Genomic DNA, 15,912 nt, shown 5'->3' with positions numbered 1-15,912 from the left:
GTGCCCACAGAGGGACAGACACCCTGTGATCCATGGGCTCCAAACCCTCCCAGGGGACATGAGGGGGCTGCAATGATGGTCTTTAAGTAGCGTGCATTAAGTGCTTTCCCTGGCAACTGCTGTTTCCATGGAAAGCGTTGACTCTCGGGCGCTCGGAGCTCTTTGCGGCATCTCACAGAGCTCACGGTGAATTCCAGCCCATGGATCACAGCCTGGGTCACACCACAGAGGGGATAAATCTGTATTTGTGCAGTTACCCCCTGGCCAGAGCAGTGCTGGGCAGCTTTGGTCATTGGCTCTTTCCTGCCCATCCCTGCTCCCAGCAAATGTTGGGCTGGGTTTGCCCAACATGGCGGGGCTCTGCTGAGGCGGGTGTGTTGTGCTGTGGGGGCCGGTTGTTCCTTCTTTGGGAAGTGGTGGGTGTTCCTGCAGCTTCCCAGGGGGCTGATTTCACACCAGCAGCACACAAAATTTCTAATTTCATGCCCAGCTTTGCCCAAGTCCCACTTTTCCCTGTTTCTTGCAGACGGCGGATCGGGGGCAGCGCTGGCGCCGGCCAGCCCTGACCCTCTGGCTGTGGATGAACCCCTGGAGAAGATGGACGGTGGAGCTGCAGAGCTGGGACACAGCACTGGTTTGAGTGGTGGAGCTGAAGATTTTGGGCATGCTGTGGGTCCAGACGCTGGAGCTGGAGAGCTGGGGCAGGGCACTGCCCTCAACCTCCTGCTGGCCCCGGAGGAGACCACGCCACTCCTGCCTACGGCCACCGCTGCCCCCAGACCTGATGCCAAACAAACTTCCCCTGTTAAGAAAAAGCTACCGACTCTAAAGCAAGTAAACACAGGGAGGAAGCACCCAAGGCTGAAGCCCACCCCAGCAGGGCCCCCTGGGACTGCCTCCCCAGCCAGCCCACGGAGCTCCAGGCTCCCCACGGCCTCCCCAGGGCTGCGGGTGCCAGCAGAGGACACGGAGCACAGCCCCCCTGAGCTGCCCTGGGTGGACCAGGCCACCACCAGCCACCCCACGCTGCAGATCTCCCCTTCCAGCCTTCCCCCAGCCCTCTCTGACAGCACAGGGGATGCTGGAGAGGCTCCCACCATGGCTCCAGCTGGCGTTATCCCAACCAAGGGCACGGAGAGGGACTCACATGGCTCTGCACCAGAGGAGAGCCAGGAAACCACCACGTCCACCATTGTCACCACCACTGTCACCACCACGGAGCCCACCCCAGGTGAGCTGAGCTGAGCATGGGCATGGGGCTGTGGCACTGTGGCATGCCTGTGTTTAGGCAGCCCCCCAAAATCAGGACACCTCCTGGGTTTGGGGGCTGCCTAAAATCTTCTGCTCTTCATGCACTTTGTGACTAGAGGGATGAAACACTTGTCCTGGCTGGGAGAGCTGGGAGAAGGCTTCAGGAAGAGCTTAGAGCTCTTTCCAGTTCCTAAAGGGGCTTCAAGAGAGCTGGAGGGAGAATTTAGACAAGGTCCTGGAGTGTCAGGAAAGGGGGAATATCTTCCCACTGCCAGAGGGCAGGTTAGATGGGATATTGGGAAGAAATTCTTCCCTATAAGGGTGGTGAGGCCCTGGCAGAAGTTGCTCAGAGAAGCTCTGTCTGCCCCTGGATCCCTGGAATTGTCCAAGGCCAGGTTGGATGGGGCTTGGAACAACCTGGTCTAGTGGAAAGCGTCCCTTCCCATGGCAAGGGTTGGGCTTTAATGTCCCTTCCAACCCAAACCACTCTGGGATCCTGTAATTCCCTGATGGGGCCAGGGTTCTGGGGTGTGGGAGTGAAGTGCCCTCGGTGTGACCCCGCTGTGTGTCCCCTCAGTGCTCTGCAGCATGAGCTTCCACGAGCCCGAGGGCTACATTGATTCCACGGATTATCCCCCCCTGCCCCTGCACGGGTACCTGCAGTGCACCTACAACGTCACCGTCTACACCGGCTACGGCGTCGAGCTCCAGGTGAGCCCTGCCCTGGGCTGTCCCTTGCCCTGGGCTGTCCCCTGCCTTGGGATGTCTCCTACCTTGGGCTGTCCCCACAGCCAGACCCACTGGTTTTTGTATTTGTGTTGCCACCAGATGAAGGGAGGAAGGATAAACCTGACTCCACGTTCTCAGAAGGCTAATTTATTATTTTATGATACTATATTATATTAAAGAATACTATACTATACTATACTATACTATACTATACTATACTATACTATACTATACTATACTATACTATACTATACTATACTATACTACACTATACTAAAGAATACAGAAAGGATAACTACAGGAGGCTAAAAAGGTAATAATGAAAACTTGTGACTCTTTCCAGAGTCTTGACACAGCTTGGCCCCAGTTGTCCACTGAGTTAAAACAATTCACATCAGAAACCCGATGAAACAACCACCTGTTGGTAAACAATCTCTAACCCCATTGCAAAGCTGCAAAAGAATCCTATGAGATAAGATTTTTTTTCCCTTTTCTCTGAGGTTTCTCAGCTTCCCAGGGGAAACATCCTGAGCAAAGGGATTTTTCCAGAGAATGTGAATACCACAACTGATCACTGCAGCAAATGATGCCAAGCTTTGGGCACCTCTGCCCCGGGCACCTTTACTTGATAAAATAGCCCTTTCTGGAGAAAAAATAGATTTTTTTTCTGAGGCTTTGTAATAAATTAACTCAAGGAGGGAGCTGGAACATCCTGAATGTCAGCGATGATCAAACTCTTTAAATGTCACGCAATTAATTTAACCAAGAGGCGCTGGCAGCAGGTTGTTCAAAAGGCTCTTGGTGGGATGGAGGCACCAGCTCCCTGCCCTCTGCACCCCCCATTGGCTGGGAGGGTTTTGGGTGGCTCTGAGGGTGCAGAAAACCCAGGAGGGCAGCCAAGGTTCCTCCTCTGGCTGGGGCAGGTGCCCAGCAAATGCCCACCCATCAGAGCAGGGGGTTTCACCAAGCTGATGTGCATCATTGCACCATCAGCTGCCCCCCAAAATGATCATCCCTCAGCCTGGTGAGGCTGCAAGCAGGGCAGGGGCCTCTGCCCATTCCAAACCCTCTCCAGGTGAAACCAGACCAGGGTCTCCATGCTGCCTGTAATCCTTCCTTCTTGTGATTTCCCCATGTCACCATTTGCATCCAATTTAAATCCCTTCACTTTGAATTTGTGTAATTAAAGGTGTGCATTAAAAGGAGCTGGAGCTCCAGCAGGGCTGTCCCTGCTGTCCCCCTGGTGGGCACAGGCAGGGGCTGGTCCCCAGGCCACAAGGCCACTGTGGCTGCCAGCCCTGGTGGGGAGGTTGCCCTGGGAGCAGCAGTGGTACAGGCTGAGCACTGGAGAGTCTGAGCAGCTCAGCCACTTCTCCATGGCAGTGGAAAAGTAACTGGACACAGCAACTGTCTCCTCAGATCCACAGGGTGCTAAGGAGAGGCTGCTCTGCTGTAAATTCGCCTCTGTCCATAATCCATCAGGTGACACCACTCCTGACCTCACTCTGTTGCGAGCTGAGGTTTTAATGGAGCATAAAATTGGCCTCTCCACCCCCCCACCAAGCTTTGCATTTGGCTTTGCTGATGCTTTGGAGCGTTTCAGACAAATTAAATCACAACAGCAGGTCGGGACTGGTGGAGCATGGCCTCATCTGCAGCTGGCAGTGCCCTGTGCTGCAGCACCACGGGCTTGGGGCTTGGGGGTGAATTCCAAAGGGAAGGCACTGGATAACCCGGAGTGTGGGGTGTGGGGTGCCATCAGAGGGGTTTGGATTGGATTCCCAGCTCCTGTAGCAGGGAGGTGCTGCCTCTGACCCTGGGGATCTCATTAAAGGCATCTGCAGGAGCAGAGAGAAGCCCCTGGGATGGGAGCCCCTGCATGGGGCTGTGGGACAGCCTGGTGGTGGCAGGAATGCCTGTGCCATTCCAGCCCTGCCCAAAACTGCTCCTGCAGGCACTGGGAGCCATGCAGGAGGAAACAGGGACACTCCACTTCCTTTGGAGCAAGACCCTCACTCACTGCAGGGAGGACACAAAGCCTGGATGTCAGGCATGGTCCTGGGAAAGGCTGGGAGCTGCCCTGGGCTGTGTGAGAGCTCAGGGTCCCTGCTCAGCTCACTGCCCCTCCTTGCACACCTCTCAGAATTCCAGGGAGAGCTGTGTCCCTGCCTGTGCCATGGCAGCCCTGGGAGCTGGAGCAGGCAGCTCTCCGAATGCTGGGTGAAATTATATTTATTTTTAAAATTCTTGAATCTTCTTGGCACGAAATAGAATTTCCCTAAAGAGTTTTTTTCCAGTGGGTGAGCGAGGCTGGCAGCCTGACTCGAGGATCCCTCCTGCCTTCCCAAGGCTCTGGAGGAGCTGCTGTGGGTGCAGGCAATGATTGAAGTCAGAGCCTGTGCTCCCAGCCCCTGGCAGGAGCTCGCACATATGGTCCCTCTCGCAGGGCTGACGGTCCCTGGCATGGGGCCACGGCAGAGTCTGCACTCACTGCTTACTCCAGGCTCATCTGGGAATGCCAGCCTGATGCTGGCACAGGGAATGGCACTTGTGGTGACACCCTGCTCCCCTGGCTCCACCGAGGGGAGGCTGATGGTGGAACTGAGTGTGTGTGTCTCGTGACACCCAGCACTGATCTCCAGCTTCCTCCCTTCTGCAGAGCTCTGCCTGCTCCAGCTGCTCCCCCGAATCCCCTTCCCAATTTCCCAGAGAGATTTGGCTCTGTGTCATGTGCGTGGTGCCACCAGCACTGGAGGGACCCAGCTGGGGAACAGGTTTGGCTTCGAGAGATTGCAGAACAAAATCTGTTACAAACACCTTGGAAAAATCTTTGCAGGGATCCAGACCCAGCTGGAGAAGCAAAGCTCTGTCCCAGTGGGAGCTGGGGGAAATTGTTGGCATCGTATGGAGCCTGCTTGGATCCACTGTTTGGATCCCTGGACTCCAAATAATTCACCCAAATAACTCTTAATTAATCCCATTTATTAATAATCAGATCTGAGCCATCCCACTGGCCACAGTGTGTTCAGGCCATGCTGGGGGGGTGGGCAGGTTTTGGGACAATATCTGGAAAAGAAGAAATGACCCAGGGCAGGCTGGGGGTCAGAGCTGCACATGGCCCAGACTCCAGACAATGCTTTTCCCTGACAGGACCCAGCTGGAAAAATAAGGCAAAATCAGCTCCTCTTGGATTGAAACATGGGCTAGGGTGAACCCAGGCATGCTCTGAACCGAGCTGGGGATGTTAATCCAGCTTTGCAGTGAGGAACGAGTTTTCCAGGGATTTCCTTCAGGTGCAGGCTCAGGATGCTGAGGGCTGGGGGTGGCTCCATGCAGTGCCCTTGGAGCAGGGCATATCCCAGCTTCATGTGCCAGGGGGAGGTGGGCATGGCGGTGACAACAGCCACAAATCCCTGCAGTCACAACATCGTCGGGAGCGCTCCCAATCACGGCTGGGCTGGTGCTAAATATAGAGCCCCGGGCCTCACACACTCAGGCAAACAAACGGTCTGATGAGCATCTTTCTGCTGAAATATGAGCCCATTTATTAAGCTAAATGGACGTGAAATGTAAATGTGAGGTTACTGCTCAGCTATTTCCAAATAATAATTAAAGCCTTTTGGAACTGCTCATTAGATGCACTTGCTGTGTGGCTCCCCAAGCGTTCCCCAGTGGGGTGAGGGATCCTGGGGAGGTTTCCTGGTGCACAGGGTGGGTGGCGAGCACCAAAGCCTGAGGAGTGCCCTGGTTTTGTTGCAGCGCTGTGCTGGTGTGATGCTCTGGGTGTGTGTGATGGGCTGGGATGTGACCCTGGGGTCCCCACTGTGCCCTCACAGCTCACAGGTCTCTGCTCCCCGCAGGTGAAGAGCGTGAACCTGTCAGATGGGGAAGTGCTGTCCATCCGTGGCGTGGACGGCGATGCCCTGGTGGTCTTGGCCAACCAGACCCTTCTGGTGGAAGGCCAGGTGATCCGCAGCCCCACCAACACCATCTCCGTCTACTTCCGCACCTTCCAGGACGACGTGGTGGGGACCTTCCAGCTCCACTACCAGGGTGGGTGTGTCCCCAACGTGGGTTAGAGGGTGTTTGGGGTCAGTCCTACTTGGCTGCAGGGTCAAACCAGTAGGCTGTGCCCCCACAGACCAGCCACGCTCCTGTTCCACCTCGTGCTCAGAGCATGGGCTGGGGCAGGTCGAGGTGTTGTGCCCAGGGTAGAGGGTTCAGTGTGCCCTGATGTCCCCAACCCCAGTGCTGGCTGTGCCTCTCACACCCGCCTTGCCCTGTTTCTGTCCCCGTGCAGCAGCTCCTCCTGCACACACTCACACTGCCAGTCTATTTTTTACCTCGAAAAGCTTTAAAAAATAAATGAGTTCCAGCAAATTATTTTTAAAATAGAAACTGGGTCTGGGCAGGAGCAGTAACAGGTGGGGAAGCAGCGGCAGTGGGGGGTTGGTGGTGCTCTGCCACCGCTCTGTGTGACACGTGGGCACATCCAGCACGTCCCCACGGGGTGGCTGGGAGCAGCTGAGCCCCGAGCTTCCAATGTGTGCCTGTTCCAGTGTTTATGCTGAGCTGTAACTTCCCACGGAGACCTGACTTTGGAGATGTGACGGTGATGGATCTGCACTCGGGTGGCATCGCTCACTTCCACTGTCACCTGGGCTACGAGCTGCAGGGCCCCCGCATGCTGACCTGCATCAACGCATCCCGGCCACACTGGAGCAGCCCCGAGCCCATCTGCTCAGGTACCTGCACATCCCAGCCCCGTGGTGAGAAACTGGGCCCCACTGTGGAAAACATGGATCCCCTGTCTTTGCCCCATGAGATGAATGTGGTCCTGGGAGGAATCAGTGATATTTTTCCCCAATGTCCAGGAGAAATGATGAAGAGGACTCCATCTTATCAGGAGGCTAATTAATTACTTTATTATACTATATTATTCTATATAATACTATATTTCATTACATCTAAACTGAATCTGCTAAGCACTCAACTGCACTCCCCTGCTCAGCATCTCGTGACTGTCAGCCCACAGTCCCGACACACACACACACCTGGATCCAATTGGTCAGTGAATCAAAACACTCACACCAGAATGCAATTACCAATTCCCTTCAGGTACACAATCTTCCACTATGCATTCCACTTGTGAACAACACAGGAGCAGTAAATGAGATAAGACTTGTTTTTTCTTTCTCTGAGGTTCAGAGAATGTGAAACCCAGAAATATTCTTGGGAAGAACTTTCTGTGAAGAATATTTCTGTGTTTCAGAACAGAAATATTCTTGGGAAAGTTCTTCCCAAGAATATTTCTGTGTTTCTGTTTGTGCCTTGCTTTTCTCTGTGAAGAGAAATGTGGTGACAGGGAGGGAGTGAGAGCAATGCCTCAGGTGGTCAGGCAGTGACAGCAGAATCTGTCCCCTCGTTAGGCAGCAAAGGGAAAGGAAATTAGGATTTTATGTCTGTGTGTGAGTATAAATATGTACAGACAGAAAAGCAGAGCCCAGGCAAGAGGTTTGTGCCCTGGGCACTCTGAGGGGCAGGGTGCCAGCAGGGTTGTGCTCTGTGTTGCAGCTCCCTGTGGAGGGACAGTGCACAATGCCACCATCGGCCGCGTGCTGTCCCCCAGCTACAGCGGGAACCAGTCTGGCAGCATGTACTGCGTCTGGGCCATCGGGGCCCCCCCGGGCCAGAAGCTGCACCTGCACTTTGAGAAGCTCCTGCTGACTGAGAAGGACAGGTGAGGCTCCAGGAGCTGTTTCCTCACAGCCCTGGGACTGCAGAGAGATCCCAGGGGGCTTCTTCTGCACGGGGTGAGGAGCGGGGCCTTTTGCTGGGCACTAAATATGGAAAAAATGGAATTATTTGGGTTGGGAAAGCCCTCTGATATCATTGAGTTCAACTGTCCTCCAGCACTGCCAAGGCCACCACTAAACCACGTCTCCACATTTACACACAGCTGTTAAACCCCTCCAGGGATGGGAACTCCACTGCCCTTGGCTGCCTGTTTCAATGCTTATCAGCCCTTTTGGGAAAGAAATTTTCCCTGATATCTTTGATATCCAGTTTAAACCTTCCCTGACACAAGCCATTTCCTCTCATCCTATCCCCTGTTCCCTGGGAGCAGAGCCCAACCCCCCTGGCTGTCCCCTCCTGTCAGGGAGCTGTGCAGAGCCACAAGGTTTCCCCTGAGTCTCCTTTTCTTCAGGCTGAGCCCCTTTCCCAGCTCCCTCAGCTGCTCCTGGTGCTCCAGACCCTTCCCCAGCTCCATTCCCATGCCTGGACACGCTCCAGCCTCTCCATGTCTATTTTGGAGAGAAAACCCCAGAATACACCAAAACCTGGAAGCCCCCAGCTTATCCCAGCTGCTCCAGCTCCCCCTCCTCATGCCCGGGTGGGACTCAGGGGCGCTGTCCCATGTGCCATGCCCCGTGTCCCCGCAGGATGGTGGTGTACAGTGGGGACACCAACCGCTCGGCTGTGCTCTACGACTCTCTGCGCGCCGACAGCGTCCCCTTCGAGGGCGTCATCAGCGACGGCTCCTCCATCAGGATCGACTTCCTCGCCGAGGAGCCCGCGGCTGCCACGGCCTTCAACATCCGCTTCGAAGGTGCTGTGTCCCCGTGCTGGGGTCCCAGGGCAGTGCCAGCTCAGCTAGGATGAGGCAACTCTGGTGTTTCAGAGTCTCCCCAGCCCTGGCTGCTGTGGGTGCCCGAGATAGAGAAGTCTAATAAAGCACGACCTGTCCAAGCCCCTCAGGCAGGGTCCAGAGCAGCAGGCTACCTGAGCAAGCTCAGTTCTTAGTGAGATCAGCTCTCAGTGATTTTCAGCTCATTTTGTGATTTCAGCTCTTGAGAAGCCCTGTGTGAAATTCCACCAAGAAGTCTTTGTTGATGTTTTCTGCGGAGGTGTCAGGGACAGCTCTTCTGCCAGACTGGGCAAAAGTAGCTCTTTATATCGGGTTCAGGAGTTTTAGGAATTGTTCAATAGTAAGGGTCAAAAGGAAAGTGACCTAAAGTCTTACAGAGAGATAAGCAAGGGTCTGAAGGCAGAAAACGGGGCTTTTTAGATCCAGTCATCATGACTTGGCACTTCCTATCCTGGGTTGCTGAAGGCCAGGGAGGCTGTGCAGGCCCTGTGCCTGCTACACCAGGACAGCCAGCTCCAGGGGCAGCCGCAGATATGTGGCTGCAAGAAGGGTTCTGGCTGTCCCTAGCACGGGCAGGCCTGGTGCCCCTCTGTGGCTCCCATTGTCGTTTAAGTGGCTCCTGCTGCAGGATTGTTCCCACAGGAGCCCTGTGGCCCTGAACAATCCCAGGGTGGATGGCTTGGCATCCCCAGCTTGGGAAACACAGTGCCTGGCAGTGCCCCTGAGCTCATCCCTAGTGCTGAACCACCATGGGAGTGGGGTTTGGTGAGGCCTGTGTGGCTCAGAATGGGTAAATTGTTGTTAATCCTAATTGCCTCCCTGGAAGAGGCCATCCATGCAGGTGGGGATGCAGGGGTCAGGTTCTCATGGGGACACCAGCAGGGCTTGGGGAAGCTCAGTGAGAAGCGAGAAGCTCCGTGTCCCTACAGCTCACAGGGATCTCTTCCAGCCTTTGAGCGGGGCCACTGCTACGAGCCCTACATCCAGAACGGGAACTTCACCACCTCTGACCCCACCTACAACCTGGGCACCACCGTGGAGTTCACCTGTGACCCCGGGCACTCCCTGGAGCAGGGCCCCGCCGTCATCGAGTGCATCAACATGCGGGACCCCTACTGGAACGACACGGAGCCGCTGTGCCGAGGTCAGCCCTGCCCGTGGGCACTGCCAGGTGTAGGGTGACACCCCTGGGTCCCCTCTGAGCCCTGCCCACCCTTTTTCCCCCACAGCCACGTGTGGAGGGGAGCTGACTGCTGTGGCCGGGGTGATCCTGTCCCCCAACTGGCCGGAGCCCTATACGGAGGGGGAGGATTGCATCTGGAGGATCCATGTGGGCGAGGAGAAGAGGCTCTTCCTGGACATCCAGCTGTGAGTAGCCCAGGAGCTCAGTGTCTGTCTCTGCCCCAGAAGTGCTTGTCTCATTTTACTGCAGTGTCCCACTCCCCTTGCCTGCACTGGGGAATCACAGAATCCCAGGACAGTTTGGGTGGGAGGGACCTTAAAGCTGATGTCCCATGGGCAGGGACACTTCCCACTATCCCAAGTTCCTCCAAGCCCCTTCCAACCCAGCCTTGGACACTTCCAGTGATGGGGGAGCCACAGAATATCCAGACAATCCATGCTAGGCCCTCACCACCCTCACAGGGAAGAGTCTTGCCGTGCCCTGTTCTCCCCCTCAGAGCTTCCATAATCCCCTTTGATGCACTTGGCACCCTGGGCAGGACTGAGTGGAGCTCTCTGAGTTCAAAGCACCATTACATGATCCATAGCAGCAGTGAATTGCTGCTCCAACAGCTTTGGAATTCTCCACAGGGAGCAGTGCCACAGCAGCAAGTGGCCATGTGCTTCTGGGGTGACACCCAGCACGTCAGGAACTGGGTCATGCAGGGTTAGGAGAGCCTGGAGGCATCCATGAGATGGAAACAGCTCAGTCTTTGGGCTGAATGTGAAATCCAGGCACTAAGGGAGCAGAGCCACTCAGCAAGCCCAGGCTGAACATGCTGGGGTCAGAGGGGAATGGGATCCAATGCCAGGCTGAGAGCTCTTGGCATGGTAATGCTGCTGCTGCAGTGGGAGCCTCCTTTGATGCTATTTTGGGTTTTCAAGAGGAGGACGTGTTTCAAGTAGAGGCTTAGAGTTATAAAGATTTTAAAGCTCCCCATAAAATCCCAAGTTGGAGCTCCCAGCACACCTCTCCCAGCTCTGTGGGTGCTGGGGCTGAGCAGAACTGGAGGCCAAGTGATTTGAAGCATAAATGTCACTGAGAAAATCGTGTTTGACAGAAAGCAGAGATTTACTACAAATGTCAGCTTGCCATGGGGATTAGCTGGGCTCCCTCCAAGAACATTCCTAATAAAACGTTTGGGGATCAGCTCAGGCATCTCCTGTGTGGCTGGGAGCATCCTGGTGCTCTCCTCCCAGGGAAGGGGAGGAGGAATGTCCCTGTCCCAGTCCCTCCCGTGCCACAGCCCCCAGCCCCGGGGAGCCTTGCTGGGGCATGGACACGGCTGGAGAGCGAGCAGGAAGGGTTGTCACTGCCCACCCTTGGGGCTGATGTGATCGTTCACCCACGCTGCCACCCCCGGGCACCCAGAGAACCCTCCCGACACCAGAGCTGTGTCCCCTGGCGTGTGTATCCATCCCCTGCCCTTGGCCTTGGAACGGGAGGAGAGCAGCGAGCCCCCCATCCCCTTCTGCTCCAGGGCAGTCGCATTCCCGGGGTGGACGGGGGCTGCAGCTATCCCCAGCCGTCCCCGCCATCCGCGGGCCGCCACTGCGCTCTGGTGGCCGCGGGGACAAGCGCGGTTCTTGCGGACCGGCGCTTCCAAGCGCGGGGTCCCGGGAGCAGCCGGCACCGCCGGAGGGAGGTGACCCGGAAAGAGGTGACCCGGAGGGAGGTCACCTGGCTGTCCCTTGAGCCCCGCACTGCTGTGTCCTGCCTGGGCTCCCGGCACACGCTGCTCTCTAACCAAACTCTCCTCTCAGCCTGAACATCACCAACAGCGACATCCTCACCATCTACGACGGGGACGAGCTCTCCTCCCGCATCCTGGGGCAGTATGTGGGCAGCAGCGGCCCCCAGAAGCTCTACTCCTCCAGCCCCGACCTCACCATCCAGTTCCACTCGGACCCTGCTGGGCTCATCTTTGGGAAGGGGCAAGGATTCATCATGAATTACATAGGTACGGGGAGCAGGGTGCTGGTGTGAGGATGTCACACACAGCCAGCTCAGAATGTCCAGCTGTAGGGCCCGAAAGCAGGGAGAGTCAGAGGTGGCACCACACCCCCTCCTCATCCCACCCTGAACCTCCTGCAGGACCCCCAGCCCAGCTGCAGGTCTCTGGGTCAGTCACTTCTGGAGTGTCCCTGTATGTGTCCCCTCCTTCAGGCTGGCAACGAAGCAGGTTTGGTCCCTGTTACCCCTGGTCTGGCCCAGGGGGAAAGAAACTGCTGGAAACAGGGATGCAGGATCCCCACAGATGCCTTGTCAGGCAGGGGTGGTCACTGAAGCCAGTCCCTGGGTGGGCTCCTGAGATGGATGTCCCCATCTCTGTGCTCCAGAGCAGCTCCTGGAGACATCTGTTCCATTGTCCTTCAGGGCAGCTGTGCCTGCCAGGCTGGGGCTGTGGGTGCCCACAGCGGGGACAAGGACTGTGAGGGGCATTCCATCCCCATGGCTGCCTGTCCCCCACCCTGCTTCCCATGCCAGGCTCTTTTCAGGCACGTTTTCCTTGCACTGCTGACAGCCCTGGCTACGACAAACAGAGCAAGCTGCAATGCAGAGCACCTGGGAGGCTGCAGGGCCCTCCTCGGTGCTCTGCAGCACATGGGGCTGGGAAGGGCAGGCCACAACCCCTCACCTGAGCAAACCAGCCTGGGGGAAGCAGGGAACAAATCCTCCTGTGAGCAAACCAGCTGTGCTGTGACCGTGCTGCTGGCATCTCTCCTGCACCCACAGCTGGAGCTGAGCCTGGTGCTCCCAGGTTATCCTGACCCCAGCACAGACACTGCCTTATTTTCACCAGCCCAGCCCTCTGCCTGCCTGTAGGGTCAGGGCTAGGGAGGCTTCAAAGAGCCTCTGTCCCCCACTGCTGCCCTTTCCCTGTGCCCAGGGGATGCTGCCTGCAGAGCAGCTGTGCCATTTGTGAAGTTGTGGGGAGGAACAGGCCCTTGGGAAGAGCCGTGTGTCCAGCTGGGGTGGATCTGAGGAGGGCTGTGCCATGGGTCCTGCTTGGTGGGTGACAGCCAGAATCCCTCTTGGCTCCAGAGGTGTCCCGCAATGACTCCTGCTCTGACCTGCCCGAGATCCAGAACGGCTGGAAAACCACGTCACACACAGAGCTGGTGAGAGGGGCCAAGATCACCTACCAGTGTGACCCGGGTTATGACATCGTGGGCAGTGACACCCTCACCTGCCAGTGGGACCTCAGCTGGAGCAGTGACCCCCCCTTCTGTGAAAAGAGTAAGTGCCCACAGGAAGGTGCTGCTGTCCCTGTCCCACACCCTGTAACAGCACTGGTCCTGCTCCAAGGGGCTTCCAGCTCTGAGGGGCTCCTGCTCTGAGGGGTCCTGCTCCAAGGTGCTCCCCTCAGCCCTCCTCTCTCCCCAGTTATGTACTGCACGGACCCAGGGGAGGTGGAGCACTCCACCCGCCTCATCTCGGACCCGGTGCTGCTGGTGGGCACCACCATCCAGTACACCTGCAACCCTGGCTTCGTGCTGGAGGGCAGCTCCCTGCTCACCTGCTACAGCCGCGAAACCGGCACCCCCATCTGGACCTCGCGGCTCCCGCACTGTGTCTGTAAGTCTGGGTGCTCTCTCCTGCTCCCCTGCAGTCCAGCTCCTCTCTGGGGGTTGTGGGTAGCACTTTCCTGCAGCCAGGACTCTGCCCAGCTGTGGGGGTGGTGCAGATCCTTGAGCCTCCTGGAAGCAGAGGGGAGTGAGAGCTTGGGTGCTTCCTCACTGCCCCCAGGCTCCTTCTCTCCCTCACCCTGGATGTGTTTCATTCCCTTTCAGCTGAGGAGTCGCTGGCCTGTGATAACCCAGGGCTGCCAGAAAACGGGTACCAAATTCTTTATAAGCGCCTCTACCTGCCAGGAGAGTCCCTGACCTTCATGTGCTATGAGGGATTTGAACTGATGGGGGAGGTGACCATCAAATGCATCCTGGGCCAGCCATCCCACTGGAGCGGCCCCCTGCCCATCTGCAAAGGTAACAGGGAAGGGGAGGGGGGCAGGGGGACAGCAAACACCTCTGTCCCCAGCCTGGGACAGCTCAGGGACCATCGTCTGGCTGCAGCCTTAGCTGGGAGCTGAACTCAGCTGAGAGCTGGAGCTTCTCTGGATCTGGGCTCTGCTCAGCCCAGCCTGCTCAGTCCTGGCCACATGCTTACAGTCACCAAGAGCTTATTAAAAACTGGCAATTTACAGCACGGTTTGGGACCAAATGGGGCAGGAGATCCCAGGTTTGGGTTTCCCAGCAGGCAACAGCTGCCAGCACCCAGCCAAACCCAGCTACAGACCAGTAACTCTCCATCTCTCTTCCAGTGAACCAAGACAGCTTTGAACACGCTCTGGAAGGTGAGTGACGTGGGTTTCCTGGAAGCACAGCATCATGGTGGAGCCTGGATGAGGAGGGGGAGAGGCAGAGAGGGGATCACCTGGTGCCTGCAAATGCCAGCACAATAGATCTTGTCCTTTCAGTAGCAGAAGCTGCTGCAGAGACGTCGCTCGAGGGGGGAAATATGGCCTTGGCCATCTTCATCCCGGTGCTGATCATCTCCCTGCTGCTGGGAGGAGCGTACATCTATCTCACCAGGTGGGGCTGCAGGGGCTGGCACAGAGCGGGGGCACGGCCAGGGCTGTGGCTCAGCATCGCCCTCGCCATTCACACTGCCTGGAGCGCTGGGAGGAGCTGGGATGGAGGGATGTGGTTCTGGAATCCCCAGTGACGCCGCCTCTCCCCCGCCCCGCAGGTGTCGGTACTACTCCAGCCTTCGTCTGCCCCTCATGTACTCCCACCCCTACAGCCAGATCACGGTAGAAACGGAGTTTGACAACCCGATTTATGAGACAGGGGTGAGTCCTGCTGTGCCTGTCCTCCCTAGAGACGCTCCTGAGGGGCTTGGGTGGCTGGGCAGCCATGGGATGAGTCCAGCCAGGCTCCGTGGGAACAATGGGATGGGAGGCACAAGGGGGCTGAGGGGTCCTGGCTGCGAGGGCATCATTTCCGTGGGAGCAAAACAATGGGAATGTTGTTTTGGGAACAAAACACCCAGGATATCTCTTGCTGCCTGGGAATGGGGAGACGATCCTGGAATGCAGCTGCTGCCCTCAACTGGCTTTTCCTTGCTTGCAGGAAACACGAGAATACGAGGTTTCGATATAAGGACAGCGGTAAGAGAGTCTCCAGCAGCGAACTTAATGTGCTCTCATAGAACTTCCTCAGTAACTAATCCAGAGACCACGTGGAGTTTGGTTGGACCCCCGGACCTGCTGTTGTCTTTCCTTTTGCCTCTCTATTGAAGATTTTACTGTTTTCTTCACTGTATTTATTCTATTTAAACTGCGATAGGTGTGCTGCCCAGCCCTGGGCACAGGCAGCAGCTGGAGCCGGGGCAGAGCTGGGTCCTGGTGAGGCCAGGGGTGCACGGGGGCACTGCTGTGTCCCTCTCTATGGCAGAATGTCCCCCTCCGTGGCGGATTGTCCCTCGGCACTGCCCACACAGATGCAGGGGGATTTTTGCAGTTCTGATGTTGTTAAAAATTAAAGATGTCTCCATTGCAAGAGCCTGCGGTTGATTGCTGGGAGCTGAGGTAGCGCAGGGTCCCCCACAGGGTCCCACCCCGCAGCTCCCAGGGGGCTCAGGGGGCACTGGCCCAGGGACCGTCCTCACTGCAGGGCTCAGAGACAGCCTGGCACACACAAGGTACGTGCTGCTTTCTTTTCCCACTTCGCTTTGGATGTGGAGAGGCAGTGAGCCAGGACTCTGGGGTGATACTCTGTGGAGAAGCACCAACCTGTGGAGAGTGCCACCCTGCCGCTGGGAGCCCTGGAAGTCATCCTGGAAGCCACCTCGGAGCGAGCAGAGCACCCAGCTGGTGCCCCTCTGCTCTCTGCCCATTGCTTCTGTCCAGCAGCACCTCCAGTCACCTTGCCAGGATCACCCCGACCCGGCATGGCCGAGGGTCACTCTGTGCCCCTGGCAGCATCTCAGGGTAAGCAGGATGGGCTGGGCTCCCTGGCTCCTGCTGCAGGAGGGGCCCTGCTGGGGGTGGGCTGTG

General features: G+C 57.0%; 1 protein-coding gene across 1 annotated transcript; it reads left to right on the top strand.

Annotated features, from left to right (window-relative positions):
* Positions 1 to 481: 481 nt before the first annotated feature.
* Positions 482 to 15,912, top strand: SEZ6L (seizure related 6 homolog like; the record flags this gene model as incomplete). The annotated part of the gene is given in 17 exon segments (XM_050980737.1): positions 482 to 509; positions 512 to 1,231; positions 1,829 to 1,962; positions 5,841 to 6,033; positions 6,540 to 6,725; positions 7,555 to 7,720; positions 8,424 to 8,590; positions 9,579 to 9,773; positions 9,859 to 9,997; positions 11,615 to 11,811; positions 12,897 to 13,091; positions 13,239 to 13,430; positions 13,646 to 13,840; positions 14,176 to 14,208; positions 14,332 to 14,446; positions 14,604 to 14,706; positions 14,987 to 15,912. Coding segments are annotated over 17 exon segments (2,988 nt in total), but the record flags the coding sequence as incomplete, so codon positions are not given.

The sequence above is a fragment of the Serinus canaria genome, chromosome 15, assembly GCF_022539315.1.
Source record: "Serinus canaria isolate serCan28SL12 chromosome 15, serCan2020, whole genome shotgun sequence".
Classification (NCBI taxonomy): Eukaryota; Metazoa; Chordata; class Aves; order Passeriformes; family Fringillidae; genus Serinus; species Serinus canaria.
The sequence above is the reverse complement of the archived record's forward strand: the minus strand, read 5'-3'. Positions and strand labels throughout refer to the sequence as shown.